The 22,893-nt window shown below is 39.9% G+C and overlaps 3 protein-coding genes across 4 annotated transcripts in view; 2 read left to right on the forward strand and 1 right to left on the reverse strand.

Annotated features, from left to right (window-relative positions):
• The window catches only part of yes1 (YES proto-oncogene 1, Src family tyrosine kinase), a 28,904-nt gene extending 16,705 nt beyond the window's left edge, over positions 1-12,199 (forward strand). For both annotated transcript variants that reach the window (XM_042427642.1, XM_042427641.1), the window contains exons 7-12: positions 930-1,085; positions 3,934-4,113; positions 6,385-6,461; positions 7,239-7,392; positions 7,742-7,873; positions 10,327-12,199. In XM_042427642.1, coding sequence (XP_042283576.1) covers positions 930-1,085; positions 3,934-4,113; positions 6,385-6,461; positions 7,239-7,392; positions 7,742-7,873; positions 10,327-10,535 — 908 coding nt within the window. In that variant the 3' untranslated portion in view covers positions 10,536-12,199. The remainder of the gene's footprint in view (positions 1-929; positions 1,086-3,933; positions 4,114-6,384; positions 6,462-7,238; positions 7,393-7,741; positions 7,874-10,326) is intronic.
• A 172-nt stretch (positions 12,200-12,371) lies between these two features.
• On the reverse strand, positions 12,372-15,812 carry clul1 (clusterin-like 1 (retinal)). Its single transcript, XM_042428176.1, has 8 exons — positions 15,704-15,812; positions 15,251-15,399; positions 14,997-15,167; positions 14,219-14,657; positions 13,807-13,926; positions 13,503-13,717; positions 12,773-12,948; positions 12,372-12,589 (listed from the first exon to the last, which is right to left on the reverse strand). Exons 1-8 carry the CDS (start codon positions 15,798-15,800, stop codon positions 12,571-12,573), a joined length of 1,386 nt encoding a protein of 461 aa, XP_042284110.1. The 5' UTR covers positions 15,801-15,812; the 3' UTR covers positions 12,372-12,570.
• A 4,259-nt stretch (positions 15,813-20,071) lies between these two features.
• Positions 20,072-22,893, forward strand: part of colec12 (collectin sub-family member 12) — a 32,037-nt gene continuing 29,215 nt past the window's right edge. The window contains exon 1 of the mRNA XM_042428172.1: positions 20,072-20,536. Coding sequence (XP_042284106.1) covers positions 20,530-20,536 — 7 coding nt within the window. The 5' untranslated portion in view covers positions 20,072-20,529. The remainder of the gene's footprint in view (positions 20,537-22,893) is intronic.

Genomic DNA, 22,893 nt, shown 5'->3' on the forward strand with positions numbered 1-22,893 from the left:
ATCCAATTCACTAACTTCTGCGCTTTTTATCATTAACGACCGGTAGATTCAAAGCTCTGCACTCCTTTGTATTCCTATAAGTGTCGTCTTTGAACTCCAGGCAGACTTGCATACGAGTCAACAATAACCGAGAAGTCATGCAGGAAACATCTTACATGTTCAGTGGCTGAATATAATAGGCTGTTCAACTCCACTGTTTCTCCCTTTTTCTGTGTGCAGAATACAAATGGGGCATTTCTAAAGCTGCAACAATTAGTCGATTGAAAGAAAATTAGTCATCAACTATTTAGATAATCGTTTCAGTCATTTTTTCAGGCAAAAAAATGGCAAATATTTGCTTTTCCAGCTCCTTGGATGTGAGAATATGTCTCTATCATATATGATAGTAAATTAAATGTATATTTTTTGTCTGTTGGTTGGAAGAAACAAGCAATTTAAGGACATCCTTTTGGTCTCTTGGAAGTTTTGATAGGGGTTTTTTTCACTTCTTTTTGACGTTCCACAAGATGGTCAGTGCTCCTGTTGTCAGCTAGACTCTTAAAGAGGCTTCTATACCAAAACTGCCTCTGGATCTTTTTGCTTTTCACAGAAATTGTTCACATCATTATAGTGAAATTACCAGAAAATTTGATTATTTCTGGCATTGAAAAATAAATTCTGAGGGGAAAAAGTCAAGATGAACAATTCTGTGTGTTTGCTTTGTTGTGGTTTGATTGTAGTATGTTGTATGTATCACATGTTTACAGTCCACTTACTGTAGTCTGGCTGTGATCACTGCCAGGATTATGTATCTATTTACACATTGATTGTGTTTGTGTTTAACATGCTACTGGTGTGAATGAGCAGGCTGATCAATCATTCAACAAGTCCCATCTGACCGGTCATTTTTCTTCCTGTGTGTGTGTCTTTACATGTCTGTTCCTGTCCAGAACATGCCGATGGTCTGTGCTACAGGCTGACGACCGTGTGCCCCACGGTGAAGCCTCAGACTCAGGGACTAGCTAAGGATGCCTGGGAAATTCCCCGAGAGTCCCTCCGACTGGAGGTCAAACTGGGCCAGGGTTGCTTTGGAGAAGTCTGGATGGGTAAGACACCATCACTGCTGTACTAATGCACACATGTACATTCATATACTGTTGATAAAAGGAAGGCTTCCAAAGACTCAACTGAGTTTCATATTGATTAACATGCACTTGTGCTTTTAGAATGAACCTTGGGGCCACAGAACCAATTCATCACAAATGTGTTGACTTTAAGTATGTTGTTTTGGTAGTTTCACCATAACTGGCACAGCAAAATTGATTTGCACGGCTTGCTGGAAGCTTGGTGGCATAGTGAGTACTTATGATCTCAGTCGCTAATGGCCCTTTCAGACACAACAGGATTTGAATTGTGCTCACCATTCGGTTTAGCGCACATCTGACTAGGTGTTCGGGGAAGTTGCGGAGGACAGAGCAAAATAGGTGGAGTTTTCAAAACTCCTAGTGGGACTGTAGAGCAATTAGAGCAGTTTATCATACAGGCTACACATATTGCCTACCTACACGCTACCTGATTGTTAAAACACACCTGTTGTGCCTACTTGGTTGGAAACATGTTTCCAAGATAGGGCTTTCCTCCCAAAGTCTTGATACAAGCGTAAACTTGTGTTGTACAATTCAGGGAATTCAGACACACACAATATTAGTTTTTCCTCCATATCGCCTTCCACGCCTGGCTGGCTGCCTCGTTTCTATTCAACCAGGTTGAACTCTGGGCGCTGCGCACTGTGACGAATACTGAACAAACTAGTAGCACACTGTGCCCACGCTTTGCTTGACACCGCAGAAACCATCATGGCACAGCACAAGCCATTGGAAATAATGGGTTTCAGAGCGCTGTGGTGCCGTTGTCACTTTATGTCTGAAAGGGCCTTAACTGGACACACAGATAACCCAAAGGGAACTACAGTCTTTGTACCACTCACTCCTGATTGCAAACCTTGTTGCATTTTTGTGGATCCACTTATACTCCAGCAGAGCAGGATTAGATAAAATTACGAGGAGCAACACAGCTAATGAGATTTTCCACCAGTTTCTAACATCTCAATGGTCAGCACTGTCAAGACGGTTTACAATTAGTCAAAAAGTTGAACTTCAAATGAAAACACCCTCTGAATCAACTGATCATGGCAATTCCATTGAAATGACTTGATGTCAGTCTGAAATCTTGCTGATATAAACACTTGTGTGGCCGCGCCCTTAAAGAGGTTTGGGTTTCTGTCAGAGTTCCTCTATTTACTCCACAGCAACGGAAACAAAGAGAGGGGTTTTTACTGTGAAATTCCCTCCTGAGTATAAAAAGCCAATATGAGTAGGATACAGGTTGAATCATATTTCTATGAAACCTGCCAACAAAACTACTATATGGAAACACTGAAGTGACTATTCATGCTACAAAAAAGGTGCTTTGCTCAGTGACACTGACTGGCTTGATCTGTCCTGCTACACAACATAGAGATTGACGTCCAACATCCATTTTCGTATACACACTTCCTATGTCAACAACACGCTTACATAAACACACTGTACACTTTTAGTATTGATGTTTGACGCTGATCATGAATTAGTAAAGAATATAAACAACCGCATGGACTCACACAGCCATTAGCGCTTACATACAGAAACAAATCATCCACTTTAAATTATTTATAACTAATGTAAAATTAATGTAAAAGAATCTAGAAGCAGTTAACTCTATAAACCGAGTTACTTTATAGCAGTGGTTCTCAAAGTGGGGTCCGGAGACCCATTGGGGGGGCCTTGAAAGGGGTCCAGGGGGTCCCCAGCAAAAAGGAGAATCATTTATTTTCACTATAATTCCATCCATAAGTAACACAATGACAGAATGTATGACTGTTTTGGTCATGGGTGTCAAACACTTAATGTAATAAAACATCTAAAAGCAAAAATCTTATCAAATGGGTGGTGGCTTTATAGAATGATTCACATTACCATAAACTAAGATCTCATCTTGCTACATCACTGGCCCACATTCTGATGTAAATGCTGATTACTGATTGCCGTTGGTTCTCACACACACACACACACACATAGCTCAGTAATCACAGGTCACATCCTACGCTTCAGCTCTCCGGCCTGCATGTGAGAAGGGGGCCTTTCAGCAAACACGACTCTCTTCTTTCATCACTCACTCTTTCATTAAGCCTGGCCTGCAGCAAGCCTCGACCTGCCAGCCTCCACTGTGCAATCCCAGGAATCCCTCTCTGCCTCTCTCTCTGCACTGTTCTGTTCTTGATGGTTTTTTCTGCTCAGACAGCTAAAACCCCTCACTGAAAACTCTCCCTGTTCATGCATTTGTCTAACGTTTTCAAATGTGTTATATTTTCTTGTGCTTTCTATGTTCTCACCACTTCATATTATTAGATATTATCAGTGCCCTACTTTGTCCTTCAGCTTGTGTGTATGTGTATGTGTATGTGTATGTGTGTGTGTGTAGAGTTTGTTCAGTATGATTCATTCATGAAGGTCAGCCTTATGACGGAAGCACTAGATCTCCTGCCTCAGCTCATTGTATGTAAGCAGGGCGTGAGTAAGTGGCTCTCGACCAGGAAATGGCTGATTATTTAAGCTGTCGTGTTCTTTCTCTCCCGGGCTGCTCTTGACACATGGGAACGCTGCCAGTGATCACTGGCTTGCAGGTTCATTTTTAGGATTGATGTGCCAATCACCTAAAAGGGGTCAAAAAGTCTCTAATATGCCTTCAGTGTTTCATTTTGTGTCTAAAAGTAAAATATGTTAATGTGCAGAATAATAAATTGGGGAAAAAACGTGTTATTCCTCAATTATACCTTTCAGTAGGCTACACAAATACCTTGTAGGTTTGTGGTTTATTTCAGTCATCAGTGATGATTATACATTTTGTTTTATTCAGGCACATGGAATGGAACTACTAAGGTGGCGATCAAGACCCTGAAGCCCGGCACCATGTCCCCAGAGGCTTTCCTGCAGGAGGCTCAGATCATGAAGAAACTCCGACATGACAAACTGGTACCTCTCTATGCAGTGGTGTCTGAGGAACCCATCTACATCGTCACCGAGTTCATGGGCAAAGGTAAGGACAGTTCATAATCACAGAGACTCTAAATTTGAGCTTTAGCAGAGCTCTATAGACCAGGCTGTCCACTAACCCAAACATAAAGGCTGTGATGCTGTATTGTTAATCCAATATTCTTCAGTATATTAACGTAAGGACAACATTTATAATACAGAGGTTATCAAAGTTCTCAAAATGTGATTCCTTACCTTGCAGCTCTTTTCAAAAATATCCCAGCAATGATCACTGATGCCTTTCCTTTTTTTTTTTTCAACATATTTTTATTTCCAAAGCATGTACGATAACCAGCACCAGTGGATAAACAAGCATAACAGTACACTGAGTATCCTCTTATCCCCTCATCCTTCCCCTCCATCCCCATACGCCTAAATAAACAAAAAACAAACAAACAAAGAGTATATTTTCTGAAACTGCACTTTAAATACCTTAGTTTATCCTTAAAAATTATACTATTGATGTGTTCTTGGTTACTTTTGTCTACCAAAATTTCGTAAACATCTCAGGTGTGAACTTAAGTATACTTAGCATATTAATGACCACCAAACTGTTCATGCAATGAACCACCAAAGATACATTGCAAGTTTACCCTCAGAAGAGCACATGTGCATAGAAATGTGCCTGTAACACACTTCATTATTATTATTATTATTATTATTATTATTATTATTATTATTATTATACCAACAATTTACTTTCGGTATAGAAAAACATACTTGTGTTTGACTTAGGTGCACGTATGCATGCACATACGCATACACACAGGTTGTGTATGAGAGGAACAAAACAACAAAAACAAAGAAAAACAGTGACAGAGTAGTAAGTAACAATAACAAAATATGTCCATAATTTATGGTGTACCTGTATCCATAAAGGCTTAGGACCAGAAATTGTCCAAGTCCATTATTGATCACCTCAAGAGAAGTTTTCCAAGTAAGAAAATAACAGGAACCAAAGGTCTTGAAAAATACATCCACTGTTATGTTTCACTAGAGTTCATCTCTCTAATGGAAAAAAATCTGATATTTGGTTCAGGAACAGTTTAAAAGTTGGAGATAGAAGTATGTAAATGGTGAATCAGGGTGTTGTTGATCTAATTCAGATAATTTATGTAAATTGCTGCTTTGGAGGTAGTTATCCAGTTCATCTTGTGAATAGTTACTGAGGCATTTATAGAGTTTATTATAAAATTCATAAAAAGCCCACTTAATCTCTTTTAGGTGATGTTATTGTCTTTGATGCCTTCTTTAATTGATTGGCAAGTAATTTACTTGGTTTATCGCCAAATTCATGGTGCTTTTGTCTGATATAGTTAATTTATTTTGTGATTTCATTTGTAATGTTGAGGTTTAGTTTAGCTCTGGATACAGTTAATTGTCTCCAGTTATCCTCTGCAGACGCAGTCTTATGAAGTACTTCACATCTTTCTACTTCTCTCTCAAGTTCTTGTCTTTGCATCCGTTTTTCTTGTTTTTAAATGATACATATGAAATAATTAATCCTCTTGATTGATACCTTTCCAAATGATGTTTTGCAAATGCATGTAATTCATGGAATGAAATCAAAGCTGGTTGTGTATATATAAGACAAAACCAAATTTAGAGTATTTGCCACAAGCAAAATGGGAGTTTTGCAACCAAAAACTAAGTCAAAGTTATAGCTGTCGTTTTAAACATAGTTTAAATCTGCAACTTATCAATACTATCATATGAGTGGTTTGCAGTTTCATGATTTTCTTCCACTGCAACGTGTAAGCTCTGCCATCTTGCATATCAATCATATTGAACAAACAAATCCCACTGTATTACATGGCAACCTTTATGAGAAATTTCAAATGTCATTTGGAGCATAATGCCAGCCTCAATCATCTTTAAGCCTCCGTACGTGAAGAATGATCATAACACATTATATAGTATATACTAGATCTTCAGGCAATGGATCTGTAATTTCTTCACTTTCCAACCCAGCCCTTGAGAATACTTTTGTAACAATATATATATAAAGAAAGGAAAATACCTATTAATATACAGAGAATCTGTAATGACAAGTCACCTAATCAATACAAATAATCTGTGCTGAACTGGATTCTGACTCTCATTATGAGTGAAGCGACTGCCAACTGAACTTGAAGGGCTAATCCTCTGATGATCTTTGTAAAAACATGTCATGTTGCCTCTAAATTGACTTGTCTGTTTCAGCGTTTCTACTGCTAAACTCTGTCAACTCATTTGCATTGATTCTGCCTGACAGTATCTTCTAAACTCTTGACAGGGAGTTTACTGGACTTCCTGAAGGAGGGAGATGGGAAATATCTGAAGCTGCCTCAGCTGGTGGATATGGCTGCACAGGTAGGATTTAAAAAAAAAAAAAAAAAAAAAAAAAAAAAATCATCTGAATATCAACACTGGCCCAGGAACTCCCTCTGCCTCTTACCCTCCCAGCTGCTGTTTTAACTCTGTATGAGGGAAGGAGGAGAAGCAGTAAAATAAATAGCTCCATGTGGGCAAGTTCTCAGCTGCGTGTGTAGGTGTGTATGAGTCAAATAATCAGTCCCTATGCAGAAGGGTTTTAGTTTGTTCTCCATCTGTTCGTCATATTTATTTAATATCCAACCTGACATCTCTACATTCCCCTCCCTTCCTCTCCCGCCTGCCCGCTGTATGTGCCTTCCCTCGTTCTCCACCACTTAGCTGCCTGTAGCACTTAAACACTGCTCATCAGAGGCCACTTAAGCTCGCTGGTTCAGTCGCCTACTGTGATCTGCTCTTAATTCGCCACTCCACGCTCCCGGGCTCCCTCTTCTCCTCACTCAGCAGAGTGGAAAAGTGTTTGAGAATTAGACCGAGGCAGGCTGACACCTCGAGACGCCTCTGAGGGACTTGGCTGCCAGTGCCAGGAGGTGTCAGATAGTTGTTTTTGAAGATTTGTCCAATTATTCTCACTGACACAACTGCAGATAATCTCTCAGCCTGAATTAAAATCTGGATTAAATACTACATCAGTGACATGTATTTTTCTTGAAATGACAACTCACTGTAACGGCTCTTGATTGGTATTATTCATGATTTGTGACTGTTTGGTGACCCCTCTTCTGTCCCCGTCTTTTCTGTCCAATCCTGTCCCAGATTGCAGACGGCATGGCCTTCATTGAGAGGATGAACTATATCCACAGGGACCTGAGAGCTGCCAACATTCTGGTGGCTGATAACCTGGTGTGTAAAATCGCCGACTTCGGCCTGGCTCGGCTCATCGAGGATAACGAGTACACCGCCAGACAAGGTGTGTGTGTGTGTGTGTGTGTTAAGAATTGGATGTGATTAGCCCACAGAGATGCACATGTTTGTTTGTCTGCATTTGAGAGGACCTATAAATAGACTAATTTATTCTGAACCCCTGTTGTCTATCTTGAGCCTTCAGTTTATCTCATGTTCATCAGTGATCCCAGTCAAACTTTGGGTTTGTCCTTTTTTAGGAGTTAACATTTGATCCTCACTTGAACAGAAATAGAAAAAGCAGACACAGATATACATTTTTCTTCTCATTATGGTTTATGCATCCTATTCTATTTAGGCTACAGTCTCTCACTTTTTGATCATTTTCAATCATTTTTACTCTTTTCTCTGTCCAGGTGCTAAGTTCCCCATCAAGTGGACGGCCCCTGAAGCTGCTCTGTACGGCCGCTTCACTATCAAATCAGATGTCTGGTCATTTGGTATACTACTGACTGAACTGGTGACCAAGGGCAGAGTACCATATCCAGGTAAGGATGAGAGTTACACAGATATGGGATATATGGGATATTTATTCCCGTTTTTTTTTTTTTTTTTTAAGTCTTCCATAATCTCAACTATGTTGCTCCCATAGAACATAAATGGAATCTTTTTCAAGTTTTCCTCATGGAAAACGGGAATAATTCATTCATTTTTGCCTCAGGATGATTCCCACATGCTACTCTGATCCTCAGTCATCTGAATCTTTTAATAGTATTTTCTCACACATGCAGATCAGAATAGAACTGCAATATAGTAGATATGAGTCAACGCAGATGTCTAATGACTTATCAGTCCATGGGAAAGTACCCCTCACCCTCCCATATGTGATCCTCTAATCGTCTGCCACCACATCCTGACCCCTGCTGTCTGAGAGCAGTACTGCAGCTTATCTGGTGTTGACAGCATGCGACTGGCACTGATTACAGAGTGTGCCATATGGCAGACTAAACCACCATCTCTTGCAGAGGGCCATCTGGCTCCTGTGGCCTCCTTGGTTTCAGTGCAAACCCTTCAGTCTAATTAATTCACCCCAGAGCTGCAATTTTTGGGGGCTGAAACCCTCATCCCCCCTTCTCAAAATTGTAATATGACTCAACGGGCATTTGTGGCTCTTCTCGTGCCACGCTGTCTTTTTCGGGAGCTCTGTTTCTATTCCCTTGCTTGGTAGTGTCGAAGCAGTAGGTGGTAAGTAAGACTGCAGCATCCATATGGGAACACACCATTTTTTTCTATTTTAGTCCGTGTGTATTTATAGATATCTTATACACACTCTGATATACGACAGGCATGTTATTAGAGCTATGGTTTCCAGATGCAAGACATAAATCACGCTAACACCTCAGCATCCGACATACCTCCACCACCATATCGTGGTCTCAGCAGTCGCTGTGGGCCTTTCCTCTCTCCGAGTGTGAGATAATCTGATCCCCACTCTCCCACAGAGAGATGGAGGGGGGCGAAGGAATGGAGGAGGGGGGCAGGATGCGGCTACGACCATGCCACTGACTCTGTGTCATAACCTCTTTTAGCTGCAGTTGAGCTCCCCATGGAGCTGTCTCTGCACTGTGTCAAAGGGTTCAGGATCACTGTCTTCCTGTCTTGGGAAGGAATACATAACTCTAGTGCTCTAGTAGGGCAGGAAGGGGCCAGAAAATGTAATGCCACTGTTTTTGTTTGAGTTTTATCTTGAACTCTTCTCAAATCCCATTTTATTTCAAATTACTTACTAGGTTGTTGCCCTGTAAGCGTTTTTATCCCTGTAACTGTCTACAAGTCTTACAGGAAATAGTCACCCAACCTCCACCTAAACAGTTACTGCTACTTTTACCCACTGCTTCAGGCTGCATAATGAGTTGTTTTCTCATCAAAAACTATTATTTTTCTTAACCAGAAAACTTTGGATAAATCCACTTTTCTACCCTGTAAATAACTTGTCCACTGTTCTCCTTTCTGAAAAAAATCAGAAACCAAAAGGGAGAAATTAATATTTGAAAATCTTTGGTTTCATGATAGTTTTTTATTAATTTGATCTGCTTATGTCGCTGGAGTTCTTATTTCTTATTTCAGCAAATCGAATCTTGCAATAATGTGGTTTAGGATCACAGGCAGAGCAGATGGTCGCACTGAGCCTGATTGCATCCTGCTACACAACACAAGAGCCACAGACTCTGAACAACAACCCACATTAGCTTTCCTGCTAAAGTCTCCTTCTTATCTTAACTTACAAATATGAGCACACATCTTGTCCTGCACCTTAGCTTGTTCATTTCAATAACACAAAACTATTACCAATATATTAACAAAAACATGTTGACATTACATTATTTTGACTGATTAAATGTGATTTCAGTTGGACTTTAACTAACATACACTGACGTTGAGAGGACAGTAGTCATACTGACATGATTATTTTAGAACATCATAAAAATAAAGGCTCTTTTTTTGGGCTAATTTTTCATTTCACTGGCATTTTGTGAAATTTCAAGACAATTTTACTCTACATCTCTATCTGCGCTCTTCTTCTTATCTTATTGAACTTTACACACAGTGCATTGTAGCATCCCAGTCAAATAAAGGGAAGCCTTGACTGATGGCCTGTTTTTCCATTGGACCTCCGTCATATTATGGGGCTATAGCAACACAAATTTAGCAAACTTAACACATAAAATAAGATTAAAATCCTTAGAAACACATAAAGAAATTATAAAATAATCTTGTTGCCACTTTCAAGTGGAGCTAAACCTAAATTACACCAGCCCCCATACAGCCTGACTTGTTAGTTATTTCTGTTAGTGAGTTAACTTACTGTTTACTTTTTCCATCAAAAATAAAAGCCACACAACAAAATACACTTACAAACACAAACTTTATACCCATGAGTTATGAAACCAACCATGTGAGAGGGTGATTTACACATTGTATTCTTGTGTGTTTTTTCCAGGTATGGTGAACCGAGAGGTACTTGAGCAGGTAGAACGAGGATACCGCATGCCGTGTCCCCAGGGCTGCCCCGAGTCTCTCCACGAGATGATGAGGCAGTGCTGGAAGAAGGAGCCAGACGAGAGACCGACATTCGAGTACATCCAGTCCTTTTTGGAAGACTACTTCACAGCCACAGAGCCACAGTACCAGCCAGGGGACAACCTCTAGTTCAGGGGATTTTGGGGGAACTGTGGCATCACACAGAGATACATCAGAGGAGAGCAAAACTTGGGAAAACGGAGAACTGCTGGAGGAAAAAAAAAGAGGTTTTAGTGCTACAAATGAGTCCACAACCACACTGGCATATCTGCAAGTGCAAGAAGTAAATGTTTTCTGAAGTAGAGGTTTGTCCCTTGTGTACCTGGGGACCAATAATCTGGAAGCATCCAAGTGTGCAGATTGGTGCTGGTACGTTAAGCTCTGGGAACCCTGCTAATCAGAATAATCCATATGGACTGACAGGCCACGACACTGTGATCAAACAGAGATTAATTTCAAATCGATGGCTACTTGCAGATGCACAGTTTTTTTTTACTTTTTTATGATTCCCCCCAACCCCCACCCCCGCCCCTCCAATCTCCCCCTTTTTATTTTATTTTACAACACAATTCTTTGAAATCTTTTATATGTACATGAGTTTGGTTTGAATATGTAGGTTGATAAGTTTTTTTTTTTTTTAAGCGACCAAGAACTGGTTGAGTTGTAGAGTATGTGCTGTGACTGTAAAGCTTTGATGGAGAAGAGTGAAGCGATGTAAATGAAAATGGATGCAAGAATGTACTGAGAGATCAAAGCAGATGTACAGTATGTGCGAAAAAAGTGTATTTTCAGCAGGTGCGATCAGGCGGACGAATGAGAACATGAGAAGTGATTTGCATGTTTCTTTTTAACACGGTCACTTGAATGGCAAATCACGTCGATTTCTAACGCTTTTACTTATTTTCATTCGAAAGGGGACTTGAAATCATAGAGATATTTTGATAATTTACAAGTGCAAAAAACATCTTTCCTGTTTTAACATTTTATAAATGTTTTGAAATGGACATTTCCAGTGCACAGCTCTGATTGCTGTGAAAAGACTCTTAACATGTTTCTCCTCATGTTGCACACATTTACACAGCGTAACTTTACAGCAGATGAATTACCTGACATACTGTAGATGGTACAGTGTGCTGTTAGATCTATTAAATTCACATCATGTAAATCATACATGCAGCTGTAGTTTTTTCTTCTTTTTCTCAGTAAAATTCCACCATCATATGATAAATGAACCTTCAATGTCCTTAGTACGCTGTTTTTTTACCCCAAAAAACTGTAAATGGAACAATGAAAAGCCACTCTGTGTTTTGTTTTATAGAACAGAATTTGCAGAATCTGAAATCCTATGTTGAACTCTCCTTGCGGTTCTGTTATTTCAAATCCCAGTGGTAGAGATTATGGATCACTTTTGCAGCGAGGTAACTAGAACCAGACAGAACAAACACCTTGCACACTCTGTGGTCAGATCAGGGCTTTTTTACTTTAAATAGAGAGAATCTAAAAGTCCAATCACAAGTTCTTAGCGGTACTTCAACTGTCTGTCCAGCAGTGTATGATGGGAGAGTTGAGGAGATGGAAAGCCCTCTTCTTCTTGTCATTAAGTAAGTAAACTAAAGGATTGGACAAAGATGTGAAAATTGTTTTGTTTTTCTTTCTGTGCTTCACTCACGAGAGCCTAATATGTGATCGTTCCTGAAGACAGGACTTGAACTAGTGGGGAGATGATAATGAAATTACTGAGAACTAATATGATTTTGTACAGAAAAAAATAAAAGTTTTACTTAAAAGTTTCACTCAGCTTTCGACAATCATTCTTGGTCAGATTCAGACTGAAGATGTCTCAGTTTTGCAGTACACGCCTTAGACAACCGGGCCACCAAAAAGCGGGTTGAAACACACCTGCATATTACTTTTTCCCCCATTTTTAAATGAGTCACACTTTCTGGTATTTTATCTGTTTTTATTTATTTACACCATTTGACAAAAGGTAAAGTTCTTGATTTATACATTAAATAAATGGCAATAATCGACATTGTTAAATTATAGTGCATTTACATTTCAAAACAAGTCAACAGTATACATTCTGCTGCTACACAGGAACACAATCTAGTTCTGTTCACAAAGAAAGTGTTTGTAGAAGCTCAGAAAAAGAAAAAGTATAGTTTTACTCATCCTCCTCATACCTGTCAAGAAAAAGAGAATGCAGTTATGTCAGAGCAGTAAATATTAGAATAAAGCATCATAGACAGTTCAGACAGCTGCAGGCAAATATTACTCCTTTTTTTTTACTTACTAGAAAATCTAAAAGGACAGAAGAGATAGGAAAGAGATGATGGATGACACCTGTCACTGATGAAAGTTCTCACCTGGCCATCTCCTTGTATTTGTCCAGAGCCTCCTGGGCCACATACTGGATGAAGGCTGGGTCCTCCAGCTCCAGCTCCCCAGGAACCGAGAGGATAAGTGCAGGGGAGTTGAGGATGTTTACCTGCACCTTAGTTTCAGTCACAGATACATTCTCTTCATGGCTCTTTGGCGCCACCTGGAGAGTGGAAAAAGTCATGTTTTTACTAACCATTATGTGGATGTTTCCCCACTTTTCCCCCAGCAGTGCAAACAATTGCAGGACTCATATTTGCATACACACACATGCATCGTCTCTGCTTAAATTCAGGTTTCTATGCAGGTTGTGTGACCACATCAGGTAGCCGATTAACTCATATGAAACACCTTTTGCCTTTTATCTCTCTTCCTCTGATTGGTCATTGCTCCTAGTTTTTTTTCCCAGTGTCACTCTTCTACCTTTTTGTCAATGTGTGGGCGATCCTTTTATGAAATGGGACAGTTGATTTTGGCCACTCACACCTGACACTATCTTTTGAAAAGGCTGGATTTAAGAGTACAACAATTCTCAAGTTGTGTTCATTGATTTAGTTCTTTATATTAATCAATAGATATCTAATATTTAAGTGTGATGCCTCTAACATTTCTTCTTATCTCAACATGAATAATCTATCTCATGTAAATGATTTCTTCCTGATGTCTCACTGATGCTTTGCACCTTCTTTCATTTATTTCACCCCTGCTCCTGCTCACCATGGTGATACGGAAGATATTTTCAGGGGCACTGCTGTTGTTCACAGCCTGAGCCACCCAGCTGAACTCATCAGCCATGTTGCTGAGCCAGCTGACTGTTTCATCAGTGTGGCGCTGGACAATAGACAAGATCTCATCATACTGCTCTTTGGAGACATCCAGCAGCTGGGAAACCTCGTCCAGCTCCACATGCAGCTCACGTACACTGGGGCACTCTGGAGAAGGGGAGCGGAAGGGTCAGGTGAGATATGTAAAGATATCAGTTGAAGTAAAAACACATGCTGTGAGGGTGGCGGTGCTTCACCTGTGAGCAGGGCTCCCTGACAGGCCTCGCACTGGTTCTGTAGCTGCCAGCACTCTGAGGACTGTTTGCGAAGGTCTCTGCACAGCTTCCTGTTCTGCAGGAAACGGGGGAAACTTCTCCCTGCACCAAACAGAAAGATGTCAAACAAATAAATTAGTGTTTTTGTTGTCGTTAGATATTTATTTTTACATCTAAATATTCATTAAGAACCGAAATACTTGTCAAATATGAGTTACAACATTCAAACCATATCTTGATGCAGTCTCTTTTAACTGTTTTTAAGATTGCAGTTGCTCTAAACCAGCTGTTCTCCACTATGTGCCACTGAGGCCAAAGAATCTGCAGATTTTCTAACCAATCCTGGCAGCTGTTGATACTGATTCTTACATAAGTAGAGAAAGAAATCTCTAACCTTTCTTCTTCTCCTCCTCCACTGCCTCATGGAGGTCATCAAAGACCTGGGTCACCACAGCTCCAAACTCATCCACCACGCTCTTGCCAAAGTCAAAGAAGGAGTCCAGCACCTCCTCCAAGCCCACACCCTGCAGGAAGCCTGAGTCGCGGGCCGGGTAGTAGGGATCTGAGGTGGTTTCTTCAGTCAAGTCATCGGTATCGTTCAGGAAGGCCCTCTGGAGCACCTTGTCGAGCCTGTCGTTCATCCTGGAGACCAGGGCGACGCTGCGGTTCACCAGCATGCCCACCTTGCTGATCAGGCGGTTGAAGGAGTCCTCAATGCGGACGACCTCTGTGTCAGTGTTGTCGGGGTCCTGGTTCACCAGGATGTCCCCTGTGTCCATGCGAGGCTCACGGGGGCCAAAGCGTGTGGACACTCTGCGGAAGAAGTTCTCCACCTACAGTGTTTAAAACAATGTAAGTAATCATCTTCTGTTGTTTGAGAGCAAGTACATGATTGCAAAAAAACAAAACAAAAGTTGTTCAGGCACTTTCTGGGGTTTTATATCGAGATTAGTGCAGTCATGTTTATTCATATAACATATGTATACAGGTGGTTTTAGGGATTACCATGTTTCCTAATAAAATATGTTGATTTAGTTTTTGGCTTGAATGAAAACCTCAGAGCACCAGCCAAGGCAAGGAATTTGATTCCAAGAAAAGTAAAGTTTCAGCTGACAACCACACTGCTCTGTTATTTTTGGCAATGTTGTTACTAGAGTTTGAAGTTTTCATACCTTGGCACGGAAAGTGGCAAATCCCCTGCGGCAGGTGGAGGTGTAGAAGGTTTTACATGCATCCTCCAGACAGGGTCTGCATTCCTCCCACTCAGACTGCAGGGAGTCTTTACACTGCTCCTCTGCCTCCTCCAGCTTATCAGTCACATCCTTAGCCAGCTGGGCTGCCCCCTGGTGGCAGCGAGGGACACATTTCATATATATGCATCCTGTCTCTTCATTTCTTTCTTAAGAAAAGTTCATGTTTAACTCACTTTTTTCTTTTCACTGCTGTGTTGGAGGGACTTCATGAGGTGTTCATGCTTCTGCTCATTCCTCCACATCACCTCCTTCATCTGTTTCACCCCATACAGAGCTCTCCTCACCTCCTCATCCACCAGTTTCTCGCCATCCAGAGACAACTCTGAGAGAGAGAGCAAAGAAGAAAACGAAAACTTGGTTGAGATGTTCATATAAACACTCAGTTTACAACTTAAGAACAACAGTCAAAGCAGGAAACTCAAAAATATTCAACACACTTCCAACAAAAACTCATGAATTACAAAGATCAACACTAATAACGTATCTGTAAACTAAGCTATTATGTGACACTCATTGTGAAGAAACAGCTTTATGGGAGTTTATGGAAGTATGGGAGTAACTGAGTTAGATGCTTCCCAAGTGTTGATATAGATTGTTTTGGAGGAGGTTCAGCTCTGCAAACTCACGTTTTAAGGTATCCTCTGAGATGGGTTGGTCCTCAGGGGTAGAATTGAGGACACCCAAAGTCACCACCAGAACTGCCAAACTGAGCAGGATCTTCATTTTTGAGCTCAGTAACAAACTTGTGGGGCGAAACTCCTGAAATTACATGATAGATGGTTGTGAGTGGTTCAGAATTACATTTGCACACTGTTAGATGAACACATTCACCTCCTGTACGCACAGAAACACCAATACAATATAACTGTGTACGCATGTACATGTACATGTACATGTACATGTACACAAATAAAGACACTAAAACAACAGATGCCATCTAGTCTGATCCAGAAAGCTAATAGGATTTGAGTTTGAGCATGACTCAACATCAACCACACTGTATAGGGTCATAAGTAGGTCTGCCACTTGGTGGTGCTACGCATCTTGTCTGGACCTAAACAAAAACACATGCAGTCCCTCACACATGGATGTTAGATAATCTCAGATAATAACTGTACTTTTTAACTGATTAGACGACATAGACACATACAGTATGTGCAGTGATCCCTGTTATTCTCTACTCATAAACACAACAAAACAACAATATAGCACAATTTAAAAACTGGTTTCTGTGGCAGGACACTTTTTGTGACAAATGTGTGACAAAGTTTCAGTCCTGCAAAGCACTGACATCAATATATTACATAACATGTTTGTGTTTTTATCATCCAGACTGTCTGTTCAAATTGCATCATTTCAATTCCACAAATACTGTTAAACCAATCTACTTCCTTCTCATGTTGACACTTGTACCTTTTTATTCATTAAACAGACTGACGACACCTTTACCCTTGGTTTTTACTTTAAGCCATACCGAGGTCAACAGTAGGGGGTGAGACAACTAATAAGATTCATCATAGGGCCAAACTCAGCTTTAAAACTCTGTTTACGTCTTGGCCATCTGCTGTGCTCAATCAAGTCACAAAAATACACCCAGAAAAACATACACTTCTGAAATCATATTGTGTTTTCTTGCTAATTTGGTACCAGTAATCAAACTAAATTCACCCTCCTCGCTCCATTGGAGGCTCTACCCTAGTTCACACACTAGTTACACAAGTTGGTAACCAGCAGGGATTTACAGTACATGGGGATGTACTTACTTTCCTTATTTCATTATGGGTTTAAATTGCTGATACAATCAGCTCTATTATATCATACTGACAACATCTCAAGCTGTTGTTTTTCATTAAGATGACAACAGGAGCTATATTATCTACACATACACATTTAGCTATGAATCAAAAATAAGTTAAAAGAGGTACAAATCACTTAAACTGGTATGTTTTAATGATTGTCATCATAATTTAAATGCAAAACATAACTAAGACACAAGCAAGCATAATGGGTAGATCATATTATAAGATTTATATTTATTTACTTTTATTCTTGAGGGACAAATATTCACTAAAAACACTCTATTGTAAAAATACATCATGATATAAGGAAATATTAAAATAAACACAAAAGCAAGACAGATCAAATTAAAAAAAATACCTCAAAGGAACCATCACAACAAAGTTAGACTTACCAATGAAAGACTGAAGGTGGTTCTCCGCTGACAGGAAAAACAAAGTGCTCTGTGTGGACAGTAGTCGTGAAGTTACTTTGACCTGACCAGGTCTATTTGTGCTCTTTCCACTCGAGCTTTATCCTATTACAGTCTTTGCTTGATGTTGATGCCCGTTAATCCGGCATTCAACACGCTGAGAGGCTTGTTTTGCATAAGAGGTTGCTTAGTCATATCAACCAAACTGTTTACATATAAGGACAATGTGTTAATGTTATATGTGGTCAAGATCAGTCAAATTATTCATCATATTATAGAGCAGAGAAGAGTTTTCTTGTAGGTTTCTATTAATATTAATATGTAATTTTCAAATGTCAAACGTTCCCATGGAAGACTCAAAGGTTTTGGAAAAAGAATCAAGTGCAAACTGTTGATTAAACAGCAGTGTAGTGTTTTGGGAATGATCATAAAGTACACAAATATTGTAGCATGTTAAATGAATATATGCTTTATATAAGCTTCTGTCCTAGTGCATGTACTGACAATAGTTCTTAAATGATCACAAAGCCTTAATGCAACACACACACATCCTCACACAGAAGCAGTGTCATCACAGTAAGCTGTACTTCACATCATATTGTTTGTTATTTGATTGGTGAAGGGATTATTATGCTTTATTTTGTAGTGATTCACCAGATAATAAGTGATGACGTGATCAGAAGAGACTGTTTTGCTGGAATGGAGCCTTGTGCTGATCTCATAAGAACTGCTTCAGAGCCTCCTTTAACAAATAGCTAATGACTATAAATATACAAGCAACCAAGACTACACACAAACTGTTATGTTATGTATAAAGTGATGAGTAACTTCAGTCTGTCATGTATCAATTACCAGCAGCTACTCTTACATCTATAACCAGATGTGAATGCAGATACAGTATTTTTAGTAAAGGAAACATTCCTCACAGTAGGAAGCTGTTTAGCATCTCCACTCCTGCTGGAATGTGAGGGACTTGGGGGTGAAAGGGTTCCTGTGTCCGGTGCCCCGGCTCCCTCAAAAATGTGCCCTCTTTGCATGCTGTGACCCAGAAAATAGGGTCCTCTCTGGATAATAATCAGAAACAGCCAGTGCTCTAGACCGCTCCACAGCCTCGCTGACACCTTCAACACCTGGTTCCCATAACACTGCAGGGAGAAAAGTTCCTCCTATGTTCTCCTGTGGCTGACCTAAACGTAAAACAGTTGACAATAAAAAACTCTCTTGGTAGTGTGAGACTACATGCATGCAATAATTCATAGAGGAATAAATGTAAATCACCTTTAACACTGTGCACAGGCTGAAATTTAAGACATGATGCAGGGGGAATTTTGTTTTTTGTGAATCTGATGATCTCTAATGACATTTTTCAGTCTTTAGAGAGCTTCATACACTCCTTGAAGTGATGTGATGTGGTCTTATGTGAAGTTGGGCTACTGACCAAAGCGTTAAGTCCTGGACTGAAGAGATAAACAGGTGTAGAGGATAAACTGCTTTACAGAGAACTGAGGTGAAGTGGGTCTGTGTTGAGTTTTGTTTGAAGAAATGAGTCAGGATTGGTTGAAAGTACGTACAGTTGTTGCTCATTAAAAAAAAAAAAGTCTAAAAGGTGATAGTGTAGCAGACATTTCTAAAATAAGGAACACACAACATGTGTTTGAGAACTGGAACTTCCAATAGAAAAGGATTACAAATTAATCTGATGGCTATCTTGTATTATATTTGTATTATTTAAAGCTGCAAATTATCAATATTTTTACGTTTACAGCTTGTTGCTGCCCCCAAGTGGCCAAAAAATGAATGCAGGTTTGAAATACTCTGTAGGCTCAAGATTCTCTCCACTTTTCAAATGAAATACTGCAAGACTATGCTGTAGGATTTGTACATGCATGTATTAATCATTACAACTTTACTGTTAGATACTCGTATATCTTTGATTTCACTTTTGACCTGGCACGTTTTAAAATTAAAGAACCGCATACTTCATCAAGAAAATGTTACCAAGACAATAAAATTTCAGTAAACATTAATGTACATTTTTCTGCAATCACTCCCAACCCATCAAACCCTGCCAATCCTAGTCAAAGTAAAACCCAACACCTCCCTGTGGGAATCTGTGCAAATAAAACAGGGAACAGACTGGTAAACCACTCACGTAGATGAATAAACCAGGGAATGTATTGGTAAATTGTACATGCCAATATAGCCGATCTCAGCAGATAATGTGATAATAAAATAACGATTTTATTGGCAACTCAGCACCATAAAAACTGCTGGACAACATAACCTAGTCTAGTATGTAGTAGTAGTCTATAGACTGACACAGCATGTTTTCATGGGCTGCCTTCAACAGTCAAATTGAGGACTTAGTCCCACATTGATAAGACAATGGCTTTGATTTAAGTGAAAAGTATCTCATTGTAATGTGAAAGTTTTGTCATAAAAGGTCAAGTGACAACACACACAAACTGTGATACAAAATCTATCTGTTAGTTAAACCTGTAACATCCTGTACCGTAAAGTTCAAAATAGTGTTATTACTGGTGCTTATTCAGTGTAATTATGCGCAGTATTATATCAAACACACACACTCACTCACTCTCTCTCTCTCTCTCTCTCTCTCTCTCTCTCTCACACACACACACACACACACACACACACACACACACACACACACACGCACACACGCACACAGAGAGCGCAAACAGGGGTGCAGACGGTGCGCACAGATGTGGGAGCACGTGGTTTCGCGGTTTCTCCAGGCAGCCCTACGGGCGCACCACTTCCTCTCACGTTTGGATTCCTGCACTCTTGGAGTTTCTCCGGTTACTTCTGCGGGTACCACCAGAGTGCTGAGCTGAACTAGGATACACCCTCACCTCAGCATCTTCCCAAACTACCACACAAACAAGAAGATTGTGTTTTCTCCCCCCCTACCCTCCCACACCCCCTCCTGCTCTTGAGTTTCTTGCATTGCTTACTTGCTGCAAAGTTCATTCCTCTTTTTCTGCTGCAGCATCTGGGGTGCAACTCTTCAAGTTACCTGCGCTGAAGGAGGTCGTCCCCGGCGTTAAGAATTACGGATGGAGCTTTGAATTTCTATTATTTTTATTTTTATATAACAGCGGATATTGGGATACTCGCTAATAAATTCGCTCAAGTGGAGCTTTTGGGCAAATACCATAGCGATGCTGTGGATGTGACTTCAAACAACAGCTTCACAACGGTAGACTCCTGTGCACCACAATGAAAGGTAGGCTCACTCACAGGCACAATTAAGCAGAAAACCAGAAAATACTTTCAGTACGCATTATTGATGACAATTAGATCTATTTTCTGCTCATTTAACACTCTCCTTGCTCGTCTTTGTCACTTTTCTGCGCTCTTTCTCTGTCTGGGACGCGAGGAATGCGTGGGCTACAACTCGCGTCTCACATCTGGTTTCAATTACGGGACTCTGTTTGGGATTGTTTTGCATCTGGCCGCTGCTGCACATCAAACACTGAACCCACACTAAAGAGAACTATTCACAACAGACCCGAAGGACATGCTTATTCACCCAAAGAGCAAGTTTTTACTTACTAGTGTGTTAGTAAAAAATATTGAGTTATTCTGGCTTTTTAAACTGATTTCTTTTCAGTTTTTGTGTGTGCGCTTCAGCACTTGTACATGTCAGGTTATAAAATTGTGCTGGCTCAAAGAATTTGGAGTCCTGAAGGAAACACTGAGTCAGACTTAACTGCATGAACAGCTTTATTGTGGTGTAACCACCACACGGACTCCTAATGACTTTTCAGCACACTAATTAAAACAGGGACCTGATAGCGCATGCGTCAGTGTTTGACAGCTCATGATTATAAATACAGATTCATATTAACTTGGTTTGATTTTCTGTATGTTGCTATATTAACATGGTGCATGTTATTCTCATCTACAAAAATACACGAGCAAGCTGGTTCCTTATTACATAAAACAAACACTACATGACTCATGCCACCTTGTGGTCTGTCTGAACATACTTACTCAAAGCTCTGGATTGTGGGCATGATCTGGGGAAATCTGTGATGACTGGCATGTAGGCCACTTCCTGTAGACACTGTAATGACCTCTCATGGACCTAAGAGCAGTTGGTGTAATATTCAGACAGTCTCATTCTGCAGCAGTGTAAACAGGATGAATACATCTTCAGTCCAACTTTATGTTGTCCATTAACTCTCATAAGGGATGTGCAGATGCAGAGGAGTCACAACAAACACTAAAACAGACCTGTTTTTGTTTCGTGTTAATGAACGTTTTAGATAATCCAATGATGTTTTAAATGGTTTATTTAGCATAAGAAGTCGACATTTTCTCAGTCCTCAAAGGAGCACCTAATCCATCAGTTTATCTGAAAAATTGAAAATCAACAAAATTGAAGATCATGGCTTTCACTGCTCAGCTGTTACACTTTTTGTGTTATTTGTAGGTCAAAACACATTTGAGTGTTTAGGTTGACTAAATGAAAGTGAACGTTCTCATACTTGTCTTAGTGTGCGTACAATATAACCATTGTTTCAACAACATTTCAGCGTGAAGCAGATCCTGGCAATAGGTTGAAAAAAAAATCAGTGCTGTTGAAACACCAATTATGTGTAACCCAGACATCTAAAAACATTCACTTTTAAACCAAACTTGGCCCAGCTTTAAAGGATAGGTTCACAATTTTTCAAGTCTGTCCTAAAAGAAATTGTCAGGAGCCCAAATGAACACTGACACATGTTTTTCTTCCTGTTCATACTGGCCATTCATAATGCACTTTCCGTGTAAATGATGAGGGACAAAATCCACAGCCCTCCCTCCATGCATAGATGTATTTAAAAGTTTATCTGAAGTTAATATAAGGCTTCAGCCATCCAGATCAATCAATTCAAGTCAATATCTGTCAAAGTTACTGTGTTTTTAGTGCCAATTCTCTCTTTTTGTTATGATCCTTCCACTGCAGCTTAACAGGAAAACAGTCTGATGAAACACAAAGAGGGACTTTTTTTTAACTAAAAAAGGCTGTAAATGTGGCAGATATCCACTTTATTTGATAAACTCAAATTGCTAAAGCCTCATATAAACTTCAGATTAACTTTAAAATATATTTTTGCTCAAAATGACGACTGTGGGTGTTGCCTCCATCACTTACACTGTAAGCACATTTGTAAGGGATCTTCTAAAGGTCAGTATGAACAGGAGGAATGATTACAGCAAGAAAAAACTATTTCAGTGTTTATATGGGCACCTGACTATTGTTATAAAACAGACTTTAAAAATTGTGAAACTATCCTTAAAGTAAGATGCATAACATCTTTTGACCTGCAAATGACCAAATCAGCGTTCACTGCGATCTTTATCTGTGTTATGTTTATGTTTAGCAATCCTTCTTAAGTATCATGGTCCCATATGGCAAAAGACATCCCGTAATCCATTTTACACAAAGTTTGACCCGTATATCTATTTTCAAATCCACTCAGTTTTCAGCCCTTTGGGTAAAATGTGATGAGCTCCATTTCCCCGAATGGTTCTGGAAAAGCCAAACATATTAACGGGAACATTACCGTTGTAATGGGACACAATCATGTTGCT

The sequence above is a fragment of the Thunnus maccoyii genome, chromosome 12 (genome assembly GCF_910596095.1).
Source record: "Thunnus maccoyii chromosome 12, fThuMac1.1, whole genome shotgun sequence".
NCBI lineage: Eukaryota > Metazoa > Chordata > Actinopteri > Scombriformes > Scombridae > Thunnus > Thunnus maccoyii.